At 38.9% G+C, this 24412-nt stretch overlaps 1 protein-coding gene across 3 annotated transcripts in view; it reads left to right on the top strand.

Moving 5' to 3' along the window:
* The window catches only part of LOC138333960 (DAZ-associated protein 1-like), a 52113-nt gene extending 29690 nt beyond the window's left edge, over positions 1-22423 (top strand). For all 3 annotated transcript variants that reach the window (XM_069282687.1, XM_069282686.1, XM_069282688.1), the window contains 3 exons: positions 7443-7625; positions 19802-19954; positions 20338-22423. In XM_069282687.1, the coding sequence (XP_069138788.1) occupies positions 7443-7625; positions 19802-19954; positions 20338-20504 (503 nt within the window). In that variant the 3' untranslated portion in view covers positions 20505-22423. The remainder of the gene's footprint in view (positions 1-7442; positions 7626-19801; positions 19955-20337) is intronic.
* Positions 22424-24412: the final 1989 nt, after the last annotated feature.

Here is a 24412-nt window from a genome sequence, read left to right as displayed (position 1 = left end):
CCATACTTTAACATGCTGCTACATTGTTCTTTTACAAATAATTGTCATTTAAGTTTTCTTTTTTTTAGCCCACCATCATCAGATGGTGGGCTATTCAAATCGCCTTTCGTCCGTGGTCCGTCGTCCGTCCGTCCTTCCGTCCGTCCGTCCGTCCGTCCGTCCGTCCGTCCGTCCGTTAACAATTCTTGTTACCGCTATTTCTCTAAAAGTACTGAAGGGATCTTTCTCAAATTTCATATGTAGGTTCCCCTAGGACCCTAGTTGTGCATATTGTATTTTGGGACTGATCGGTCAACAAGATGGCCGCCAGGCAGCCATCTTGGATTTTGATAGTTAAAGTTTGTTACCGCTATTTCTCAGAAAGTACTGAAGGGATCTTTCTCAAATTTCATATGTAGGTTCTCCTAGGACCCTAGTTGTGCATATTGCATTTTGGGACTGATCGGTCAACAAGATGGCCGACCAGCCGCCATCTTGGATTTTGATAGTTAAAGTTTGTTACGGCTAATTCTCAGAAAGTACTGAAGGGATCTTTCTCAAATTTCATATGTAGGTTCCCCTAGGACCCTAGTAGTGCATATTGCATTTTGGGACTGATCGGTCAACAAGATGGCCGCCAGATAGCCATCTTGGATTTTGATAGTTAAAGTTTGTTACCGCTATTTCTCAGAAAGCACTGAAGGGATCTTTCTCAAATTCCATATGTAGGTTCCCCTAGGACCCTAGTTGTGCATATTGTATTTTGGGACTGATCGGTCAACAAGATGGCCACCAGGCAGCCATCTTGGATTTTGATAGTTAAAGTTTGTTACCGCTATTTCTCATAAAGTATTGAAGGGATCTTTCTCAAATTTCATATGTAGGTTCCCGTAGGACCCTAGTTGTGCATATTGCATTTTGGGACTGATCGGTCAACAAGATGGCCGACCAGCTGCCATCTTGGATTTTGATAGTTAAAGTTTGTTACCGCTATTTCTCAGAAAGTATTGAAGGGATTGTTCTCAAATTTCATATGTAGGTTCCTCTTGGACCCTAGTTCTGCATATTACATTTTGGGACTGATCGGTCAACAAGATGGCCGACAAGCAGCCATCTTGGATTTTGATAGTTAAAGTTTGTCACGGCTATTTCTCAGAAAGTATTGAAGGGATTGTTCTCAAATTTCATATGTAGGTTCCCCTAGGACCCTAGTAGTGCATATTGGTCATTCTGGGAAATGATCAGTCAACAAGATGGCCGCCAGGTAGCCATCTTGGATTTTGATAGTTAAAGTTTGTTACACCCTGCTATTTCTCAAAAGCACTAAAGGGATCTTTCACTCAACATTTCATATGTTAGGTTCCCCTAGGACCCCAGTTTGCATAATAGCATTTTGGGACTGATCGGATCAATCAAGATGGACCGCCAGGTAGTCCTCTTGGCCATTTTGATAGTTAAAGTTTGTTCACGCTATTTCTCAGAAAGTACTGAAGGGATCTTTCTCTCAAATTTCTATATGTAGGTTCCCTAGGACCCCAGTTGTGCAATATTGCAAAATGGGACCTGATTAAACAACATGATGGCCACTGGTGGCCATCTTGGATTTTGATAGTTTAAAGTTTGTTACCGCTATTTCTCAGAAAGTATTGAAGGGATTGTTCTCAAATATCATATGTAGGTTCCTCTAGGACCCTAGTTCTGCCTATTGCATTTTGCGACCACCATCTTGGATTTTATTAGTTTAAAGTTTGAAAAGCAGAAAAAAGAATTGTAAGTTTGAAAAGCAGAGAAAAGATCCCTCTTTCATTTGTCAGACATAGATCAATCTTTGGTGGGCGCCAAGATCCCTCTGGGATCTCTTGTCTAGTTTCAATTTTGCAATAGATGTTAAATTCTAAAATCTTTGATAAAAGAAAAACTTTCCTTTTTCATTTTCGCTTTATAGACTTGTAGATATACAGAATAATCTACATGCAGACTGCATATTGTCAAAGAAGTTTGAAATATAATAAATATGTACACAAAACTGTGGATTGAAACAAAATAATTAATTTACAAGCGATATTTAATTAACCCAGACTAAACCTCAACACTTAGCAATGTCACTCACGGGCACCGCAGTACTGACACAACATGCTAGCCATACATTGCTGAAAGTGGGCCACATGCCAAAAATACCCACTGACAGGACCTAGAATATTGTGCCTGAGATGTTAATTAATTGGTGGTTGCCATTCATAATCCAATTGTCATGTCTGCTTGGCGTTTTGCTTCTGTACCTCGGTTAGTTTGCCTGTGTTTGGCCAGCCGGCTCACCTGTCATGGACACCATTTTTCGGGTGCATCCGATTGCAAAGTCTCAAAAGTTGGGGGACTTCGTCACAGATGCAAACGAAAATGTTGCATCACAAGATTTTCAATTTTTAGCCCACCATCATTAGATGGTGGGCTATTCAAATCGCTTTTTGTCCGTGGTCCGTGGTCCGTCCTTCCGTCCGTCCGTCCTTCCGTCCGTTAACATTTCTTGTTACCGCTATTTCTCGGAAAGGGCTGAAGGGATCTTTCTTAAATTTCATATGTAGGTTCCCCTAGGGCCCTAGTTGTGCATATTGCATTTAAAGACCGATCGGTTAACAAGATGGCCGCTAGGCCACCATCTTGGATTTTGGTAGTTAAAGTTTGTTACCGCTATTTCTCAGAAAGTACTGAAGGGATCTCTCTCAAATTTCACATGTAGGTTGCCTTAGGACCCTAGTTGTGCATATTGCATTTTGGGACGGATCGGTTAACAAGATGGCCGCCAGGCCGCCATCTTGGATTTTGGTAATTAAAGTTTGTTACCGCTATATCTCAGAAAGTACTGAAGGGATCTCTCTCAAATTTCACATGTAGGTTCCCCTAGGGCCCTAGGTGTGCATATTGCATTTTGGGATGGATCGATTAACAAGATGGCCGCCAGGCCGCCATCTTGGATTTTGGTAGTTAAAGTGTGTTACCGCTATTTCTCAGAAAGTACTGAAGGGATCTCTCTAAAATTTCACATGTAGGTTGCCCTAGGGCCCTAGTTGTGCATATTGCATTTTGGGACCAATCGGTCAACAAGATGGCCACCAGGCCGCCATCTTGGATTTTGATAGTTAAAGTTTGTTACTACTATTTCTCAGAAAGTACTGAAGGGATCTCTCTCAAATTTCACATGTAGGTTTCCCTAGGGCCCTAGTTGTGCATATTGCATTTTGGGACGGATCGGTCAACAAGATGGCCACCAGGCCGCCATCTTGGATTTTGATAGTGTAAGTTTGTTACCGCTATTTCTCAGAAAATACTGAAGGGATATGTTTCAAATTTCATGTGCAGGTTCCCTTTGGTCCCTAGTTATGCATGTTACATTTTGGGACCGATCGGTCAACAAGATGGCCGACAGGCCACCATTTTGAATTTTGATAATTGAAGTTTGTTAACGCTATTTCTCAGAAAGTACTAAAATGATCTGTCTCAAATTTTATATGTAGGTTCTCCTAGGACCTGCATATTGCATTTTGGGACCGATGGGTCAACAAGATGGCCAACAGGTTTTTGACAATTGAAGTTTGTTAGTGTTATATATCTCAGAAAGTACTGAAAAGATCTTTCTCAAATTTCATATGTAGTAATATGTAGTAAAAATTTGAAAGCAGAGAAAAGATCCCTCTTTCTATTGTCAGACGTAGATCATTCTTTGGTGGGCGCCAAGATCCCTCTGGGATCTCTTGTTATCAATAAAAAGTTTAGGGTTGGGGGGTAAAATCTAGGTAGGGTCTGAGGACCCTAAACAGACATATTTTCTTTTTTGGCCTATCCACAATTTTCCAACAGATAACGAAAAATGAATCTATGATTTCTATGATAGTAATTGTAACTACTTACTGGTGAAGTTGTACGTTAGCCATTCTGTAATCCGTGTCTCACGAGTCGAAATATATATTCCGCTTCATTAAATCCGGAGACTGATATTTATATAACAAACTAGCACCTGGCTGTAACAATGTAGCTCTGAAAGACAGACATTCAAGGATTTCTGACAGATCTTCGTTGTCAGAGCTACAATTCCGTTCCAATGACCGTAGGGTTGTAAAACATCCATTAAAAAATGATACAATTTACGTGTGTCATGTAAATTTGCAATTGAATTCAACAATATCAAACATTTCTAAAATAAACTGAGTTATACATAATATCCTTTTACCCACCTTCATCTCTATATGATGTTTGTAAGCACGTTTCGACTCGCATCTCTGACACGGTTTACTTGGCCTCCATGATGCTTCTCATTACTTTACCATATTTCGAATAACCTACAAACAATTTTTTTACTACAAAAGATGATTTCACAGATTTTTTTACTCGAGTTTAAAAAAATATTTTGGGTAAGATCCAAATGATACTGGTATTTATTAAGTTTCACAATGTTTATTCTGAGTTGGTTGACTTTTTTCATAACTTCAAAACATTTTACCTGTTGATTATCACATTTCGTCATGGTTTCTGGTTAATCAAACATGGCGGTGTATTTGAACAGAATTATGTGTGTATTGTATTTTGCCATATAGTTTAAGAAACATTATAATCAGCAGATTTGTTATTTGAAAATTGATTATGTTTGTGAGTACTAGTGAGTATAATATATTTACATACGGGTATTTTCCGAGAAATATATTTGTATCAGCCTGAATGTGGATAACTTCGCGTGGATCGGGACACGCAACATTAATCCGACTAAGGTAAACGACAGAGCAAGGTAACATAGGCATTGCGATACCCCGTTACTTATGGCGCTGGGTACTTCACAGCATCATACACCTGCTGTGTGACCTACTGAGCCAGTGAGCGAGCGATTACATCAGTGACACCCCCAACACTTGTTGTATTTTGACAGTAACAGATATAGCTAACAAACAAGATACACAGATACCCAAAACATGAAGAATAGATCAAATATATTATTTAGAATACATCGGTAGACGTAAAAAGTTGAATTATTATTTAGATATGTTTGCTGTTAATATAAGGGCTTCATGTTTTTGTTTTGTTTCTTAATATTTTCTGTGCTACTTGATAACACATAATCTTGATGTTGAAATAGATAAACTGATAGGAATTTATTTTCATGAAAATTCACAAAACTTGTCTTGACCATATAATCAACTCTTCTCTTTTGACAGAAAACCAAGCCACTATTATTGCAAAATTTCCCCGCATCCTCACTATGCCAAAAAAGACAATTTCATTGTTACCAATCCTTCATCAGAGGACAAATACCATGTTTGATTTGTGGATTTTATATATATATTGAATATTTTTAACTTGAAATCAATGTATACTTACATTGTAGCTAGTAATGAGAGGGAAGTGCCAATTAAAGACCAAAATAAGCTATGCCTGCTGTCTAATTCCTTTGACATTTGTCTATAAAATTATTGGAAATTATAATTAAAATAATTTTTTGGCCATGAAAGAAAAAAATCAATTTAGTGGGGCAAATGAGGAAGTCATAAAATATTAAAGTAGAATATATTGTACAGAACTTTGTAAAAAATGATAAGCAAGAAAATACACCGGTTTTAAACCTTTTTGAATCACTATTATGTCGATGTTGTATAAGTGCTGTGTTGGTGTTTCTTTTGCATGCTTTTTATATGCTATCTAGTTCCATTTTGGGTTGCTGAGTGCTATAGCTACAAGTAAAGATTACTTCTGTTTGGTACTCCAGTATATGGTAAAATATGCTGTTGTGTTAGGTGTTGTGATGTTTAAAAAGTCTTGCCAAGTATTTAACTTGGGGTGCAAAATGAATGACGTTGGCTTCCCTCTAAATCCATGCCTGACATTTTTAGCCCACCATCATCAGATGGTGGGCTATTCAAATCGCCTTTCGTCCGTGGTCCGTCGTCCGTCCGTCCGTCCTTCTGTCCGTCCGTCCGTTAACAATTCTTGTTACCGCTATTTCTCAAGTACTGAAGGGATCATTCTCAAATTTTATATGTAGGTTCCCCTAGGACCCTAGTTGTGCATATTGCATTTTGGGACTGATCGTTCAACAAGATGGCCGACCGGCGGCCATCTTGGATTTTGATAGTTAAAGTTTGTTACCGCTATTTCTCAGAAAGTACTAAAGGGATGTTTCTCAAATGGCATATGTAGATTCCCCTAGGACCCTAGTTGTGCATATTGCATTTTGGGACCGATCAGTGAATAAGATGGCCGACTGGCGTCCATCTTGGATTTTGATAGTTAAAGTTTGTTACCGCTATATCTCAGAAAGTACTGAAAGGTTGTTTCTCAAATGTCATATGTATGTTCCCCTATGACCCTAGTTGTGCATATTGCATTTTTAGACTGATTGGTCAACAAGATGGCCGCCAGGCAGCCATCTTGTATTTTGATAGTTATCGCTATTTGTCTGCAATTACTGAAGGGATATCTCTCATATTTCATGCATAGTTTCCCCTTGGGCTTTAGTTGTGCATAGTACCTTTGGGACTGATTGGTCAACAAGATGGCCAACCTGTCGCCATCTTGGATTTCACCGCTGATTCTCAGAGAACAATAAAGCGATTTGTCTTAAATATCATATGTTGTATATTTGAAAAAGTTTGAAAAGCAGGGAAAAGATCCTTCTTTCCATTGTCAGACATAGATCATTCTATGGTTGGCGCCAAGATCCCTCTGGGATCTCTTGTTCATGTGTTTTCATACTTTGAGGAAGTAGTTTTTTGACAGGGATTATCAGTCCCTTGTCGATTAGTCTTCGTCTGTCTGTCTGTCTCTTGGTGATAACTTGAGAACAGATTGACATGTATTTTGATGAAACTTCGTAAAATGGTTTACACAATTGTATCTAGCTTATGAGGGTGGTGCATAGGAAATTAGGATTGAATTTGGAGTCATTACAAAGGTCTTTGTATGTAATAGCTTGCGGAAGTTGACGGGGAACATGTAATGCTTGTAAACAGATATCATCTGACTTGTTATTAGGTTGATTCTGATATTTGATTCATATTAGAAATATTAAAGTAGAGATGTAGCATAATATTTACAGTTAAGAATGTAGAAAATAATCCTTCTAAGGTTGTTGTAATCAGTATTCAATATATTTTGTTTGGTATGGCTTATCTATTGTCACTTTGTAAATCTTCACACGTTTGTTTTTCCATATTTACACTTCTATGATACCTTGTTAAATATTTCCTATTTTCCTCTTGTAAATAAAATTGTTATGTTGACCTAGATGATTATAAGAATGTACTTCTGTGTGTGTTGATGAATTTGGTGTCTCCTGATCATGACTTATTAATCTGCAGAAGACAGTTGGACAATTTTATAAAGGAGTGGAAATATCAATGTCAGTTCATACTAACATGAATAAATAAAAACCCTTCAACACTTTCACACAACTCTCTATTAACTTTACCTTTATACTACAGCCTATGGAGGCCAGCCGCAGCAAGCTTATGGACAACAGGCAGCAGCAAACAGCTACGGCGGACAGTGGGGATCAATGCCCCCGGCCACACAGGCCCAGACCCCGGCCGTGCCCCAGCCTCCAGCTCAGGCTAGCTATGGTACATACGGACAACCTCCTGTCGCCCCGGGTGCACAGTCCTATGGTAAATAACCTTCTCAGTCCAAAACTTGATTAACTTGGTCAGTTAAACTCGATGAACTAGGTTGGTTTCTTCAGTTGTTTGGTAACTACAAGGCATCGTCAGATATGAAGGCAGAATAATTTCATGACATGCCTTTTTCAGTGAAAGTTGAGATTCACTATCTAATATTCAGGTATTCCATATAGGCAAAGCAATGGCCTTATCTAAACCAAGGCAGAATCTTTATTTATTAACCGATATTTATTGTAAGCTTATCCCATAATGACAAAAGTTTTGTTGAGAAAGATATATTTATGTCCCCCAAACGAAGAGGAGGGACATATTGTTTTTGCTCCGTTTCTCATTATTATTATCATTTTTATCATTATTACAAGCTAACCGATACTTACAATATATATATCATTGGCTTCTTAGGTAAAATATGTGTTTTCATTTAAATATCACATAAAGTGTGTATAACAATAATGCCAATCAAAAAGCTAACCTAATTTTATAACATATATGTATAATTCATTTTTCACAAAAAAATAATACGGACAGCCACTTGAAACATCATGATATACATGTGCATATCAAAAGGTTTCCAATACTTTTAATGACATACGTATCAAATTACTAGTAAACGTCTCTGTCATAATTTGCGTGCCCCTGTGTTTTGGCTGAGGTGACCAAGATTGCATTTTACGGTCGCGGAATAGCAGGTGAGACTGCTTGTTTTACACATGTTCATAGAAATTTAACTGTCGAAAACAGATATATCTAGATTTAATATCCCATGAAAAGTTACATAATATAAGACCACGATTGAGAGCATCGTGAGGAGTGATAGGCCAAGGATGTCTCCTTGCAGGCGGTATATGGGATTGGCAAATTATTTAGTCTAGATGAAATAAATGATTATTCTAATTACTGGTTTATGTAAATAATGAATGTACTTGCAATATTTTCAACGTTGGACATTCGTCTGATGATGGTGGGCTATTCAAATTGCACTGCGTCCGTGGTCTGTCGTCCGCCGTCCGCCGTCCATCATCCGTCTGTAAACAATGCTTGTTATCACTATTTCTTAAAAACTGCTGCAGGGATTTTGTTCCAACTTCACATGGAGGGTTCCCTTGGTCCATATTTGTGCCATACAGATTTTGAGGCTGATCGGAAAAACAAGATGGCCGCCAGGCAGCCATCTTTGATTTTGGCAGTTGAAGTTTGTTGTCGATATTTCTTGAGAACTACTAAAGGGATTTTGTTCAAACTTCACATGGAGGGTCCTCTTGGTCCCTAGTTGTGCCATACAGATTTTGAGGCTAATCAGAAAAACAAGATGACCGCCAGGCGGCCATCTTGGATTTTGATAGTTAAGGTTTGATATCCCTATTTCTCAAAAAGTGCTGAAGGGATCTTTTTCAAATTTAATATGAAGGTTCCCCTAGGGCCCTTGTTGTGCATATTGCATTTTTGGACCAATCGGTGAACAAGATTGCCGCCATCTTGGATTTTGATAGTTTAAGTTTGTTATGGCTATTTCTCAGATAGTCCTGAAGGGGTCTGTCTCAAATTTCATATGTAGGTTCCCCTAGGGACCTAGTTGTGCATATTGCATTTTGGGACTGATCGGTCAACAAGATGGCCGCCAGGTAGCCATCTTGGATTTTGTTATTCAAAGTTTGATATCGCTATTTCTCAGAAAGTACTGATGGGATCTGTCTCAAAATTCATATGTAGATTCCCCTAGGGCCCTAGTTAGGCATATTGTGATTTGGGACCGACGTTCAACAAGATTGCTGCCAGGCAGCCATCTAGGATTTTTAGCCCACCATCATCAGATGGTGGGCTATTCAAATCGCCTTTCGTCCGTGGTCCGTGGTCCGTCCGTCCGTCCTTCCGTCCGTCCGTTAACAATTCTTGTTACCGCTATTTCTCAGAAAGTACTGAAGGGATTTTTCTCAAATTTCACATGTAGGTTCCCCTAGGGCCCTAATTGTGCATATTGCATTTTGGGACCAATCGGTCAACAAGATGGCCAACTGGCGGCCATCTTGGATTTTGATAGTTAAAGTTTGTTACCGCTATTTCTCAGAAAGTACTGAAGGGATCTTTCTCAAATTTCATATGTAGGTTCCCCTAGGGCCCTAGTTGTGCATATTGCATTTTGGGACCAATCGGTCAACAAGATGGCCGACCAGCGGCCATCTTGGATTTTGATAGTTAAAGTTTGTTACCGCTATTTCCCAGAAAGTACTGAAGGGATCTTTCTCAAATTTCATATGTAGGTTCCCCTAGGGCCCTAGTTGTGCATATTGCATTTTGGGACCAATCAGTCAACAAGATGGCAGACTGACTGACGGCCATCTTGGATTTTGATAGTTAAAGTTTGTTACCGCTATTTCTCAGAAAGTACTGAAGGGATCTTTCTCAAATTTCATATGTAGGTTCCCCTAGGGCCCTAGTTGTGCATATTGCATTTTGGGACCAATCGGTCAACAAGATGGCCAACTGGCGGCCATCTTGGATTTTGATAGTTAAAGTTTGTTACCGCTATTTCTCAGAAAGTACTGAAGGGATCTTTCTCAAATTTTTATATGTAGGTTCTCCTAGGGCCCTAGTTGTGCATATTGCATTTTGGGACCAATCGGTCAACAAGATGGCCGACTGATGGCCATCTTGGATTTTGATAGTTAAAGTTTGTTACCGCTATTTCTCAGAAAGTACTGAAGGGATCTTTCTCAAATTTCATATGTAGGTTTCCCTAGGGCCCTAGTTGTGCATATTGCATTTTGGGACCAATCAGTCAACAAGATGGCCGACTGACGGCCATCTTGGATTTTGATAGTTAAAGTTTGTTAACGCTATTTCTCAGAAAGTACTGAAGGGATCTTTCTCAAATTTCATATGTAGGTTTCCCTAGGGCCCTAGTTGTGCATATTGCATTTTGGGACCAATCGGTCAACAAGATGGCCAACTGGCGGCCATCTTGGATTTTGATAGTTAAAGTTTGTTACCGCTATTTCTCAGAAAGTACTGAAGGGATCTTTCTCAAATTTTTATATGTAGGTTCTCCTAGGGCCCTAGTTGTGCATATTGCATTTTGGGACCAATCGGTCAACGAGATGGCCGACTGACGGCCATCTTGGATTTTGATAGTTAAAGTTTGTTACCGCTATTTCTCAGAAAGTACTGAAGGGATCTTTCTCAAATTTCATATGTATGTTTCCCTAGGGCCCTAGTTATGCATATTGCATTTTTGGGACCAATCAGTCAACAAGATGGCCGACTGACGGCCATCTTGGATTTTGATAGTTAAAGTTTGTTAACGCTATTTCTCAGAAAGTACTGAAGGGATCTCTCTCAAATTTCATATGCATGTTCCCCTTGAACCCTAGTTGTGCATATTGCATTTTGGGAGCGATCGGTTAACAAGATAGCCTGACAGACGGCCATCTTGGATTTTGATAGTTTAAAGTTTGTTAACGCTATTTCTCAGAAAGTACTGAAGGGATCTCTCTCAAATTTCATATGCATGTTCCCCTTGAACCCTAGTTGTGCATATTGCATTTTGGGAGCGATCGATTAACAAGATAGCCGACAGACGGCCATCTTGGATTTTGATAGTTAAAGTTTGTTACCACTATTTCTCAGAAAGTACTGAAGGGATCTTTCTCAAATTTCATGTGCAGGTTCCTGAAGGGGTCTAGTGCATTTTTGGACTTATCGGTCAGAAAGATGATCGACTAGTAGCCATCTTTGATTTTAATAATTGAAGTTTATTACTGTTACATATCTCAGAAAGTACTGAAAGGATCTTTCTCAAGTTTCATATATAGCGTGTAGTAAAAGTTTGAAAAGCAGGGAAAAGATCCCTCTTTCTGTTATCAGACATAGATCATTCTTTGGGGGGCGCCAAGATCCCTCTGGGATCTCTTGTTATATTCAAAGTTTGTTACCGCTATTTCTCAAAAAGTACTGATGGGATCTTTCTCTAATTTCATATATAGGTTCCCCTAGGACCCTAGTTGTGCATGTTCCATTTTGGGACCGATTGGTGAACAAGATGGCCGACCGGCAGCCATCTTGGATTTTGATAGTTAAAGTTTGTTACCGCTATTTCTCAGAAAGTACTGAAGGGATCTTTCTCAAATTTCATATGTAGGTTTCCCTAGGGCCCTAGTTATGCATATTGCATTTTGGGACCAATCAGTCAACAAGATGGCCGACTGACTGAAGGCCATCTTGGATTTTGATAGTTAAAGTTTGTTACTGCTATTTCTCAGAAAGTACTGAAGGGATCTCTCTCAAATTTCATATGCATGTTCCCCTTGAACCCTAGTTGTGCATATTGCATTTTGGGAGCGATCGGTCAACAAGATAGCTGACCGACGGCCATCTTGGATTTTGATAGTTAAAGTTTGTTAACGCTATTTCTCAGAAAGTACTGAAGGGATCTCTCTCAAATTTCATATGCATGTTCCCCTTGAACCCTAGTTGTGCATATTGCATTTTGGGAGCGATCGGTCAACAAGATAGCTGACCGACGGCCATCTTGGATTTTGATAGTTAAAGTTTGTTAACGCTATTTCTCAGAAAGTACTGAAGGGATCTCTCTCAAATTTCATATGCATGTTCCCCTTGAACCCTAGTTGTGCATATTGCATTTTGGGAGCGATCGGTTAACAAGATAGCTGACAGACGGCCATCTTGGATTTTGATAGTTAAAGTTTGTTACCGCTATTTCTCAGAAAGTACTGAAGGGATCTTTCTCAAATTTCATGTGCAGGTTCCTGAAGGGGTCTAGTGCATTTTCGGACTTATCGGTCAGAAAGATGATCGACTAGTAGCTATCTTTGATTTTAATAATTGAAGTTTATTACTGTTACATATCTCAGAAAGTACTGAAAGGATCTTTCTCAAGTTTCATATATAGCATGAAGTAAAAGTTTGAAAAGCAGAGAAAAGATCCCTCTTTCTGTTATCAGACATAGATCATTCTTTGGTGGGCGCCAAGATCCCTCTGGGATCTCTTGTTATATTCAAAGTTTGTTACCGCTATTTCTCAAAAAGTACTGATGGGATCTTTCTTTAATTTCATATATAGGTTCCCCTAGGACCCTAGTTGTGCATGTTCCATTTTGGGACCGATTGGTGAACAAGATGGCCGACCGGCAGCCATCTTGGATTTTGATAGTTAAAGTTTGTTACCGCTATTTCTCAAAAAGTACTGAAGGGATCTTTCTCAAATTTCACATGTCGGTTCCCCTAGGACCCTAGTTGTGCATATTGCATTTTGGGACTGACTGGTCAACAAGATGGCCGACAGGCGGCCATCTTGGATTTTAATGGTTAAAGTTTGTTACCGCTATTTCTCAAAAAGTGCTGAAGGGATCTTCCTCAAATTTCATATACAGGTTCCCCTTGGACCCTTGTGCATATTACATTTTGGGACCGATCGATGAACAAGATGGCCGACATCTTGGATTTTAATGGTTAAAGTTTGTTACCACTATTTCTCAAAAAGTGCTAAAGGAATCTTTCTCAAATTTCATATACAGGTTCCCCTAGGACCCTAGTTGTGCATATTGCATTTTGGGACCGATCGGTAAACAAGATGACCGACTGACGGCCATCTTGGATTTTGATAGTTAAAGTTTGTTATCGCTATTTCTCAGAAAATACTGAAGGGATCTTTCTCAAATTCCATGCATAGTTTCCCCTTGTACCCTAGTTGTGCATAGTACATTTAAGGACTGATCCATAATGCCTTTCGGGACTGATCGGGAACAAGATGGCAAACTGGCCGCCATCTTAGATTTCATTGTTGAAGTTTGTTACCACTATTTCTTAGAAAGTACTATAGGGATCTGTCTCAATTTTATATGCAGTGTGTTTGAAAAAGTTTGAAAAGCAGGGAAAAGATCCCTCTTTCCATTTTCAGACATAGATCATTCTTTGTTGGGTGCCAAGATCCCTCTGGGATCTCTTGTTTAGATTTTTTTTCAATTTTCAATTTTCGTCATATTTTTGGCCTTTCACCGATGCAGTATGCCATTCTTAAGATTTAGATGTCTTCAAACTTTAAATTGGTCGACTAATTAATTTTTTATGACGTAATTAATATTTAACCAAGAATTTTTTGCAAATTTCGACAATTATATTTTAAACATCTCCTCTGATGGCGAACAACATGCAAACATTTTCGTAAAGATTTTAGTATTCCAAGATGGCCACTGACCCACTTCCTGTTTTCAGGTTTCGGTCTTCTATCTCAATGAAAATTGGTCTATGGGGGTTTTAAGGGATGGCGAACATCATGAAAACATTTTCGTAAAGATTTTAGTATTCATAGATGGCCGCTGACCCACTTTCTGTTTTCAGGTTTCGGTCTTCTATCTCAATGAAAATTGGTATATAGGGGTTTTTAAGGGATTGCAAACAACATGCGAACATTTTTATAAAATTTTTGGTATTCCAAGATGGCCGCTGGCTCACTTCCTGTTCATCAGGTTTCGATCTGCGATCTCAATGAAACTTGATCTACAGGGGTTTTAAGGGATGGTGATCAACATAAAAACATTTTCGTAAATATTTTTGATATTCCAAGATGGCCGCTGGGCTAACTTCCTGTTTTTAGGTCATCAGGATGACCTATAGTCATCATGTTTCGTCCGTCGTCGTCCGCCGTGCGCCGTCCGCCGTCCGCCGTGCGCCGTGCGCCGTCCGCCGTCCGTGCGTTAACTTTTCACATTTTGAACTTCTTCTCAAGTTCTACCAGTGGGATTTGGCTGAAACTTGCATGAAATGTTCCTGACACGGTCCCGACAAAGTGTTGTTATTTTTCGGGTCGATCCGAAATCCAAGATGGCCGCCACAGCCGCCATCTTGAAAACACATTTTGAACTTCTTCTCAAGTTCTACCAGTGGGATTTGGCTGAAACTTGCATGAAATGATCCTGACACGGTCCCGACAAAGTGTTGTTATTTTTTTCGGGTCGATCCGAAATCCAACATGGCCGCCACAGCCGCCATCTTGAAAACACATTTTGAACTTCTTCTCAAGTTCTACCAGTGGGATTTGGCTGAAACTTGCATGAAATGATCCTGACATGGTCCCGACAAAGTGTTGTTATTTTTCGGGTCGATCCGAAATCCAACATGGCCGCCACAGCCGCCATCTTGAAAACACATTTTGAACTTCTTCTCAAGTTCTACCAGTGGGATTTGGCTGAAACTTGCATGAAATGATCCTGACATGGTCCCGACAAAGTGTTGTTATTTTTCGGGTCGATCCGAAATCCAAGATGGCCGCCACAGCCGCCATCTTGAAAACACATTTTGAACTTCTTCTCAAGTTCTACCAGTGGGATTTGGCTTAAACTTGCATGAAATGATCCTGACACGGTTCCGACAAAGTGTTGTTATTTTTTGGGTCGATCTGAAATCCAAGATGGCCGCCACAGCCGCTATCTTGAAAACACATTTTGAACTTCTTCTCAAGTTCTACCGGTGGGATTTGGCTGAAACTTGCATGAAATGATCCTGACACGGTCCCAACAAAGTGTTGTTATTTTTCGGGTCAATCCGAAATCCAAGATGGCCGCCACAGCCGCCATCTTGAAAACACATTTTGAACTTCTTCTCAAGTTCTACCAGTGGGATTTGGCTGAAACTTGCATGAAATGATCCTGACACGGTCCCGACAAAGTGTTGTTATTTTTCGGGTCGATCCGAAATCCAAGATGGCCGCCACAGCCGCCATCTTGAAAACACATTTTGAACTTCTTCTCAAGTTCTACCAGTGGGATTTGGCTTAAACTTGCATGAAATGATCCTGACACGGTTCCGACAAAGTGTTGTTATTTTTTGGGTCGATCTGAAATCCAAGATGGCCGCCACAGCCGCTATCTTGAAAACACATTTTGAACTTCTTCTCAAGTTCTACCGGTGGGATTTGGCTGAAACTTGCATGAAATGATCCTGACATGGTCCCGACAAAGTGTTGTTATTTTTCGGGTCGATCCGAAATCCAAGATGGCCGCCACAGCCGCCATCTTGAAAACACATTTTGAACTTCTTCTCAAGTTCTACCTTTGGGATTTGGCTGAAACTTGCATGAAATGATCCTGACATGGTCCCGACAAAGTGTTGTTATTTTGCTGGTCGATCCCAAATCCAAGATGGCCGCCACAGCCGCCATCTTGAAAACACATTTTGAACTTCTTCTCAAGTTCTACCTTTGGGATTTGGCTGAAACTTGCATGAAATGATCCTGACATGGTCCCGACAAAGTGTTGTTATTTTTCGGGTCAATCCGAAATCCAAGATGGCCGCCACAGCCGCCATCTTGAAAACACATTTTGAACTTCTTCTCAAGTTCTACCTTTGGGATTTGGCTGAAACTTGCATGAAATGATCCTGACATGGTCCCGACAAAGTATTGTTACATCTCTGGTTGATCCCAAATCGAAGATGACTACCATGACACTATATCTAAGTAATTTCCTATATGTTAAGGCCCTTGGGCCTCTTGTTTGAAATAAAATTTGTTGTAAGAAATTGAAAATTATCCTGACATGATCCTGACAAAGTGACACTATATATAATTAATTTTACTATTGTCAAGGTAGTCAGATGACCGTTAAGGCCCTTTGGGCCTCTTGTTATATTTTGGTCTGATTTCAATAAAAATTAGAATATAGGGGTATTAAGGGATACTGATCAATATGATAAAAAATTTAAAAGATTGTCGCTGGGGTAACTTCCTGTTTTCAATTTTTCGTCAGCAATTCAATGAAAATTGATAAATGGGGGTTTTAACTTAAAATTTTAAGGGATGCCATACAGTCACGATAACTGCCAAATCAATTCCTCTGAAAATAGCCTTGTATTACCGTATTTTTGTGCTTATAGTGCGCACTTCTTTTCAAAATTATCAAGTGAAAAGTTGGGGTACGCAGGTACAAGGCATGGCCAGGTCCTTGGTCATGATCACCGAGTTATGTAGTTATGTACATTTTAGGAGAACCTAAATTCCTAAATAAAAGTACATCAAAATTCTCCCAAGATGTTCATATACACTGTGCAACTGCATTCTTGATTTGTTGCAATTGGGGATGTGTTTGGGGGACTATGTAATGGTGTCCATTACAATGAGTACTTGTATTTCATTGTTTTGCTTTGCATTCAGTGGCAAATTCTAAATCAAGTCTTAAAATTTTAAACGACACAGACAAATAATGTTATCTACTGAATTTAAATGATATAGGACCTGTTGTTAACTGTTTGAAGATACTTTTGGATTTGGGATATAGGAGATTTCAGAAAAGATGGCGATGACGTCACACAAAGGTACATCCGGGCGCTCAAAGGTACAACTCCGTATATCTGTACACATTAACATGGTGGGAACACAGCCGCTTCGATGATTGTTTACATTTTATTGTAATGAATAGTACGGCAATCCGAGAATTGTTGCTTTATCTTAATTTCAAAAGATGTAAATAAAAATATGTAAAGATAATATATAGATATAAACATATGGTATTAATATATTTTACAATGTTTATACTCTATGTTCGACCGACACGAGAAAAAACACGGTCGCCATTATGTATAAACATTGACAGAATATTGCAATATCAGCTTGAAGTTACAAATTAAATTCCAAGTTCCGCAAATATCGTACTGAAATTTTAATAAGCGAATACTGTTTTCTTAGTCTTACTTGGTAAAACACCTTACGATGTGTGATTATGACCAAATTAAAGCTTGCTTTTGTAGATTAGCCCAAGCGCAAGGCAGCCATTACGTACTGTGCTGCCGAGATCTTGAACTTCGTCCTTTTTCAGAGTCACAAAATTGGATAATTTTTTCGTCAGAAATTTTGTAATTTAGTTTATGACATACAAATGAGTCCGTGTATAGTTACTTTTTATCATATTTTTAAACAAAACCTATAGTATTATAGGATTTTCGAAGTCGTGTCCAATGTGCCATGGTCAGCATTTACATTATTACGATCTGTATTCATAAATCTAAATGTAGTCTATGTAACTTGTCTTCGAATTAATGTATCTTGTATTCAAATTATTTAAAAGAAATATCATTTCAATTTGAGACTTCACTTAGCAGCCCATGGAATAAAAGCAACTGAAATTAAAAAATAAACTAACAGCATTAAAACTGAACGATTTCACCATTTTATTTTTCGAGATATCGCGATCGGCAGCCATACATTTACGTAAACATGTACATGTACATGCGTAGATCTGCATATAAGTGTAACACAGTGGTTTATAGCATTCCTTTATAACAAGATACAGAGGATTCCGCTTATTTGAATAAGTCATTTTCCAGAAGAAAATATGCAAATAACCGGAGTATTCGAATAGGCGGAGATGACATTTTGCACCTTGGTTTGACCTCACACATATGTGTGTGAACAGGCAAATAAATATCGTTTCGTTTACATTATAAATACGTAAATTATTTACACTTAAAACGAACAACAAGTAATTATTTTCGAAGTTGTAAATCGATTTTAATTGTTTAATAACAAAAAATATTAGATTCTTGTTTATGTTAGATCGACAAGTGAATCTTTGAGAAAGGGCTAAACTATCGATATCAAATGCAATAACTAAACAGGATTGAATTTGTGTCTACAATTCTGAACCTAAATAATAAACAAATTTACGTACATTTGCCTGGCAAAATGAACTTACGATCGTGATTAAACTTAAAAGTGCCGATCAACTAGAAGGCTTAGTGTTGTTTTTAAACAACTGTATGAATTCGAAAATGGCAGGTGATGAAGCCATGCGTTCACTGGACCTAAATGTGTTTTACGAATTCTTGATCTATACGGCAAAAAGCTTGATAACATTTCAGAAATTAATGCATATTCAAGTAGCAATGAAACAACGTATCAAGTATCTTTTGTATCCTACATACTGTACGAAACTTGCGGTAGTCATTGCACGCCGACTTTGCATTCTTTTATGTCTCGTTCAACGAGACGCTTGATACGCTCATGACTGTCGTAGTCAACAAGACTATGGTTGAACGAGACTACTCATGAATGGCGATTGTTGTAAAGAAGCATGGTTTCTCCAACCGATTGCGAACTAAGGTACGTTACGTTAATAAATAAACATATTTGAAAGTGCAAATGCTTTAATTAGATGTTTGAGTCAGTGATTATACGAAACTTATGATCAACCGCTGCTGATGTAAATCGTAACAGCATCGAATACCTTTGCAGATTCATGCATAAAATAACAAGCCATATGATAAAGTTAATCTGTCACCATGATGATTTCTAGTAAAAGCGAAGAATCTTGAAACATATATCGACAAATTTTGCAAAAAATATATTCGATTTTATTTTTAGAATTTCCCAAATATTTTATTCAAATAACCGGAGGTCATGTAAAAGTCTATTCAAATACATGGAGTTGAAAAACAAAGATAAAGAAGGAAAAAATCTGTACCGCAGAATTTTATGCAAATAACCGAAATATTCAAATAACCGTTATTCGATTGTGGAGTCCTCTGTATACATGGTAAATAACGAAATATATATTTTTTACAAGAACTTATTGAGATATGTGTTGGTAATTACATATTTATATTATTAAATTCCCAACTATTGGCTGTGGCCTGAGGTGATCTACCATCGAAGCCATGCACGAGCGGCTGTGGTCTGGCAAGGTGGTTCACGTTTCGTGATATTTAATAGTGTTGTGAAGCTTTTCCATGCATAACAGAAACATTACACAATAAAATCAAGTATCTTTTCATAACTTTTTCACAACATGGATTTCTACCTGTGAAGAAAAAACAGGTACTGTGACGGCCCGACACCGCTTCGCAAGCTGGCTTCAACACTAAATCTACACAAAGATATTTAGCAATAAACAATTGTAAATATAAAAATATAAATGTCTGTAACCTCTGAAACAATAAGAAACAATTTTAAAATCGGAATTTGCAAGTATGAATGTGTATACTTTTGTCAAAGTATCGATTGTGTAGCAGGGATGTACGTATCTGTTATTGTTTTTAATAGTCGCCATACTGTGTTTGTACCTTTGAGGACCCGGATGTAAACTTTCTTTGACGTCACGCCATCTTTTCTGAAATCTCCTATTCTTACACAGATGGAGTAATTGATCTTTTCCTTGTAGATCCTAGTCAACCTGGCCAGCCTACACCCAATGCTACCCCAGCTTACGCGGGTTATAGTCCGTACGGAACCCCTCAGGCTCCAGCAGGGGTACCCGACCCCTACGCACAACCAGCACCAGCTGGAGTCCCGGCTCAACCAGGGGCCGCTCCAGGTAGGTAGAGCAAAATATAATAACATGTCTTCTAAACAGGCAGTTAGGTCATGACTTGTAATTGGGTAAAGAAGACTTTGATGAGCAATATATTCTTTTCCTGTTACTGCTGTTAATATTGTTTAGATTTTCTCGTCTGGTTGACATTGGATATGGAGTCATATCAACAAACATTAGAGGTATTGCTTATGCAATGCAAAAAAATGTCTGTCAAACACAGCATTTATCTCAGAATCTTCTCTGATCATTTCTCATCACAAACAAAGGAATTTTACATTTATGTGCTTCATAATTAGTTGTTTATTTTATGTTTTGATGATCAGTGATTGTAATTAAAAACAATCCAGCAGTTTTTAATAAGGTGTGTTTTTTCTGACTTACAGGAGGATATGGTGATGCAGCTGGAGGATTTGGGGGTGTGGCACAGCCCGCCGGGGGTTACCAGGGACAAGGAGATGCTCAACCAGCCTATGGCTCACCACCGGCTGCCGGTGGCTACCAGAGAGCAGGAGCTGCGGGGGCACAAGGCTACCATCCGTACCGACGCTGAGGCCATCACCAAGTCTGTCATCTTCATAAATTATCTACATTGTCATCGAAGCTGTGTAGTAAATTCTGCAAGAGTGTGTTTCATCAATTCATCAATGCAAATAATTGGTTGAAAAAATTATATCTTGACTTACCGTATTCGACCCAATAAGCGCCCAGGGCGCTAAAAAATTGATAAAAATGAAAAGGTGCCAATAAGTCAAAATTATTGTAAATCTATACCATTTTATGTAATTTTGGTCCTTATTTATGCCTGGGCAATTGTAATTGAGGCCTCAAAAAGGGGGAGGGGTGCTTATAGGGACATGGGCGCTTATTGAGTCGAATACGGTAATCAAAATATCTACACATTAGCCAGGGCAAAGTGTACAAGGTATTCAGGGAGCAGGTACACAAAGGGAAATCTGCATTCCAGCTTCTTTTATGTTTTTTTTGGTCTCATACATACTTAACAATATAATTTCTGGTATGAAAACAGCTATTTCATTTTAGTAAGTAGAATTACATGCTGGTAGTTGTAGACATAGATATATTGTGCAATGGGTTTGACTTTTGAAGCAGAAACATTGATACCAGTGAATACCTATGATTATTTAGTTAAAAAGGTGTATTTTGATAATTCTTTTGATTTTATCATGTTTTAATTTCTCATTTTCTTTTGATTGTTTATTCACTTTAGAGAAGTATTCATGTAGATTTTTGCATCGACAGAACATTTTTCTCCAGTTTTGGCTCCAGTTCCTTCATCCCACCTTCTCCGTGTAGGGATCTTTTCAATCTTTGACTGTTTCACAAAAATCACACTTTTAAAAGGCAAGTTCCTTGAACAAAATTTCCATGAAATTATTTTCAATGGAAAGTTGCTATATAGAACTCAATAACTGAAGGCATAAAATAGGTGCCTTCAAGACAGGATTGTCATGTTTTTAACATTGTTTTGTAAGGCAGCTGACCATCATGTATTATTTCAGCATTTAAAGAAAAAGCATTGTTGTCAAGTGTCAAAATTTCCCTGTGCTTTTTTGTGTATAAAAAAGAATCTTGTTAAAAATCATGTACAGGGTATCGTCATTTATTGTTTAGGTTGATGATTAAGTCAGGAAAATTTGGAAAAGTTATCTCCAAATCAGTTTGTTAGCAGAAATTTGGTAATAGGATTTGTACTACTGTATAGCATGGAACACTTGTATGTAAATTTGTCTGTTTTTGTGGATATTGTTAAAAGTGAATAGTCGGGCAAAGGAAACCAGTCTAAATGCGGTCTTTGGCCTTCCAAAAGTTATTACATACCATAATGATAGTCAAATTCTGCTTACGGTGTCCAGTTTTGACCATTGAAGTTATTGGGAAGCCCCGTGTAAATTTAGCACAGTTCTAAATATAAATTCGCCTAACTCTTTGAAAACGAGCCTGCGTGGAAATGTCGTTAATAGTGAACTGCACTGATAGCTGGTCGGGAAGACGTATTAGGATTCCCATAAAATATATTAATTTCTTCGCATACAGAGCAATTTTGATGGGAGATTTAATTTTTCTATTTCATAAGAAATTATACTGGATATATTAACACCATTTTCACCGACTTTAGCCTTTGTTTGTCCGACTATTCGCTTTAGATATACTACAAAGAGTATTGTTAAATTGTTGTTACCAAGTAACATTGTTTCATTGACTAGACTGAATAGTTAGCCACGAGATCATTTGAAAGCTGCCCGACTTTGGAAGACAATACACACAAATATTTTATGTTGAACATTATTGTACAATCAGATAACACAAATACTTTTTGTTGAACATTATTGTACAATCAGATAGGTTGTTCTTATCTGACTCTGGTAGTGTATATGGCTATAACAAAATGTGGTTACGTTGCTGAAGCCACAAATTAACAAAGAAAAAATAATAAAAATTGAAATGTGATTTTTGATTTGGTTTATTAGCTCACCTGGCCCGAAGGGCCGGTGAGCTTATGTCATGGCGCGGCGTCCGCCGTCCGTCCGTCCGTCCGTCCGTCCGTCAACATTTCCTTTAAATCGCTACTAGTCATAGAGTTCTGCATGGATTGTAACCAAATTTGGCCACAAACATCCTTGGGGGAAGGGGAACAGAACTTGTATAAATTTTGGCTCTGACCCCCCGAGGCAGGAGGGGCGGGGCCCAATAGGGGAAATAAAGGTAAATCCTATGAATCGCAATTTCTCCTAGAGTTCTGCATGGATTGTAACCAAATTTGACCACAAACATCCTTGGGAGAAGGGGAACAGAAATTGTATAAATTTTGGCTCTGGTCCCCCAGGGGCAGGAGGGGCGGGGCCCAATAGGGGAAATAGCGGTAAATCCTTTAAATCGCTACTTGTCCTAGAGTTCTGCATGAATTGTAACCAAAATTAGCCGCAAACATCCTTGGGGGAAGGGGAACAGAACTTGTATAAATTTTGGCTCTGACTCCCTGGGGGCGGGAGGGGCGGGGCCCTATAGGGGATTTAGAGGTTAATATTAAAATTCCTTCAGAAAAGAAACAATGAACCTGTATTCAGAACATTACTTGGCATTACAAACCAGGTGAGCGATACAGGCCCTCTGGGCCTCTGGTTGTTTCTGTGCACATTTGCACAAAATGAAACTAAAGTAAGTTCGATCACACTTTAGTTTCACTACGGTGACTATAGCTTGTGATCGAACTCGCTCATAATCATGATGTCTGGCAGGGGAGATCATTACAATGTCTGACAGGGGAGATAAGCATGTCTGACAGGGGAGATAACCCCGATTTCTTGCAGTGGGAATAACACTGATGTCTAGGAGCTGCAGCAAGGCTCTAGCACATCATTGTCTCAGTGGCAACTCTCTTGATAGTCTGTATCAACAGATGCTCAATCTAAAATTGATAAAAAGACAAAATTATAAAAATAATTCATGATACTTGCATATATATATATGAAATAAAAACAATAACGACTGACTAGTGAGCGAAAGCGCTCACTAGTCAGTCATTATTGTTAGCTCACCTGGCCCGAAGGGCCGGTGAGCTTATGTCATGGCGCGGCGTCCGTCTTCCGTCTGTCCGTCAACATTTCCTTTAAATCGCTACTAGTCATAGAGTTCTGCATGGATTGTAACCAAATTTGGCCAGAAACATCCTTGGGGGAAGGGGAACAGAACTTGTATAAATTTTGGCTCTGACCCCCCAGGGGCAGGAGGGGCGGGGCCCAATAGGGGAAATAGAGGTAAATCCTTTAAATCGCTACTAGTCATAGAGTTCTACATGGATTGTAACCAAATTTGGCCACAAACATCCTTGGGGGAAGGGGAACAGAACTTGTATAAAGTTTGGCTCTGGTCCCTCGGGGGCAGGAGGGGCGGGGCCCAATAGGGGAAATAGAGGTAAATCCTTTAAATCGCTACTAGTCATAGAGTTCTACATGGATTGTAACCAAATTTGGCCAGAAACATCCTTGGGGTAAGGGGAACAGAACTTGTATAAATTTTGGCTCTGGTCCCTCGGGGGCAGGACGGGCGGGGCACAATAGGGGAAATAGAGGTAAATCCTTTAAATCGCTACTTGTCATAGAGTTCTGAATGGAATGTTACCAAATTTAGCCACAAACATCCTTGGGGGAAGGGAAACAGAACTTGTATAAATTTTGGCTCTGGTCCCTCGGGGGCAGGAGGGGCGGGGCCCAATAGCGTAAATAGAGGTAAATCCTTTAAATCGCTACTAGTCATAGAGTTCTACATGAATTGTAACCAAATTTGGCCACAAACATCCTTGGGAGAAGGGGAACAGAACCTGTATCAATTTTGGCTTTGACCCCTCAGGGGCAGGAGGGGCGGGGCCCAATAGGGGAAATAGCGGTAAATCCTTTAAATCGCTACTAGTCATAGAGTTCTGAATGGATTGTAACCAAA

Source organism: Argopecten irradians, chromosome 10 (assembly GCF_041381155.1).
Source record: "Argopecten irradians isolate NY chromosome 10, Ai_NY, whole genome shotgun sequence".
Taxonomy (NCBI): Eukaryota; Metazoa; Mollusca; class Bivalvia; order Pectinida; family Pectinidae; genus Argopecten; species Argopecten irradians.
This window is presented reverse-complemented; position numbering and strand designations above follow the sequence as displayed.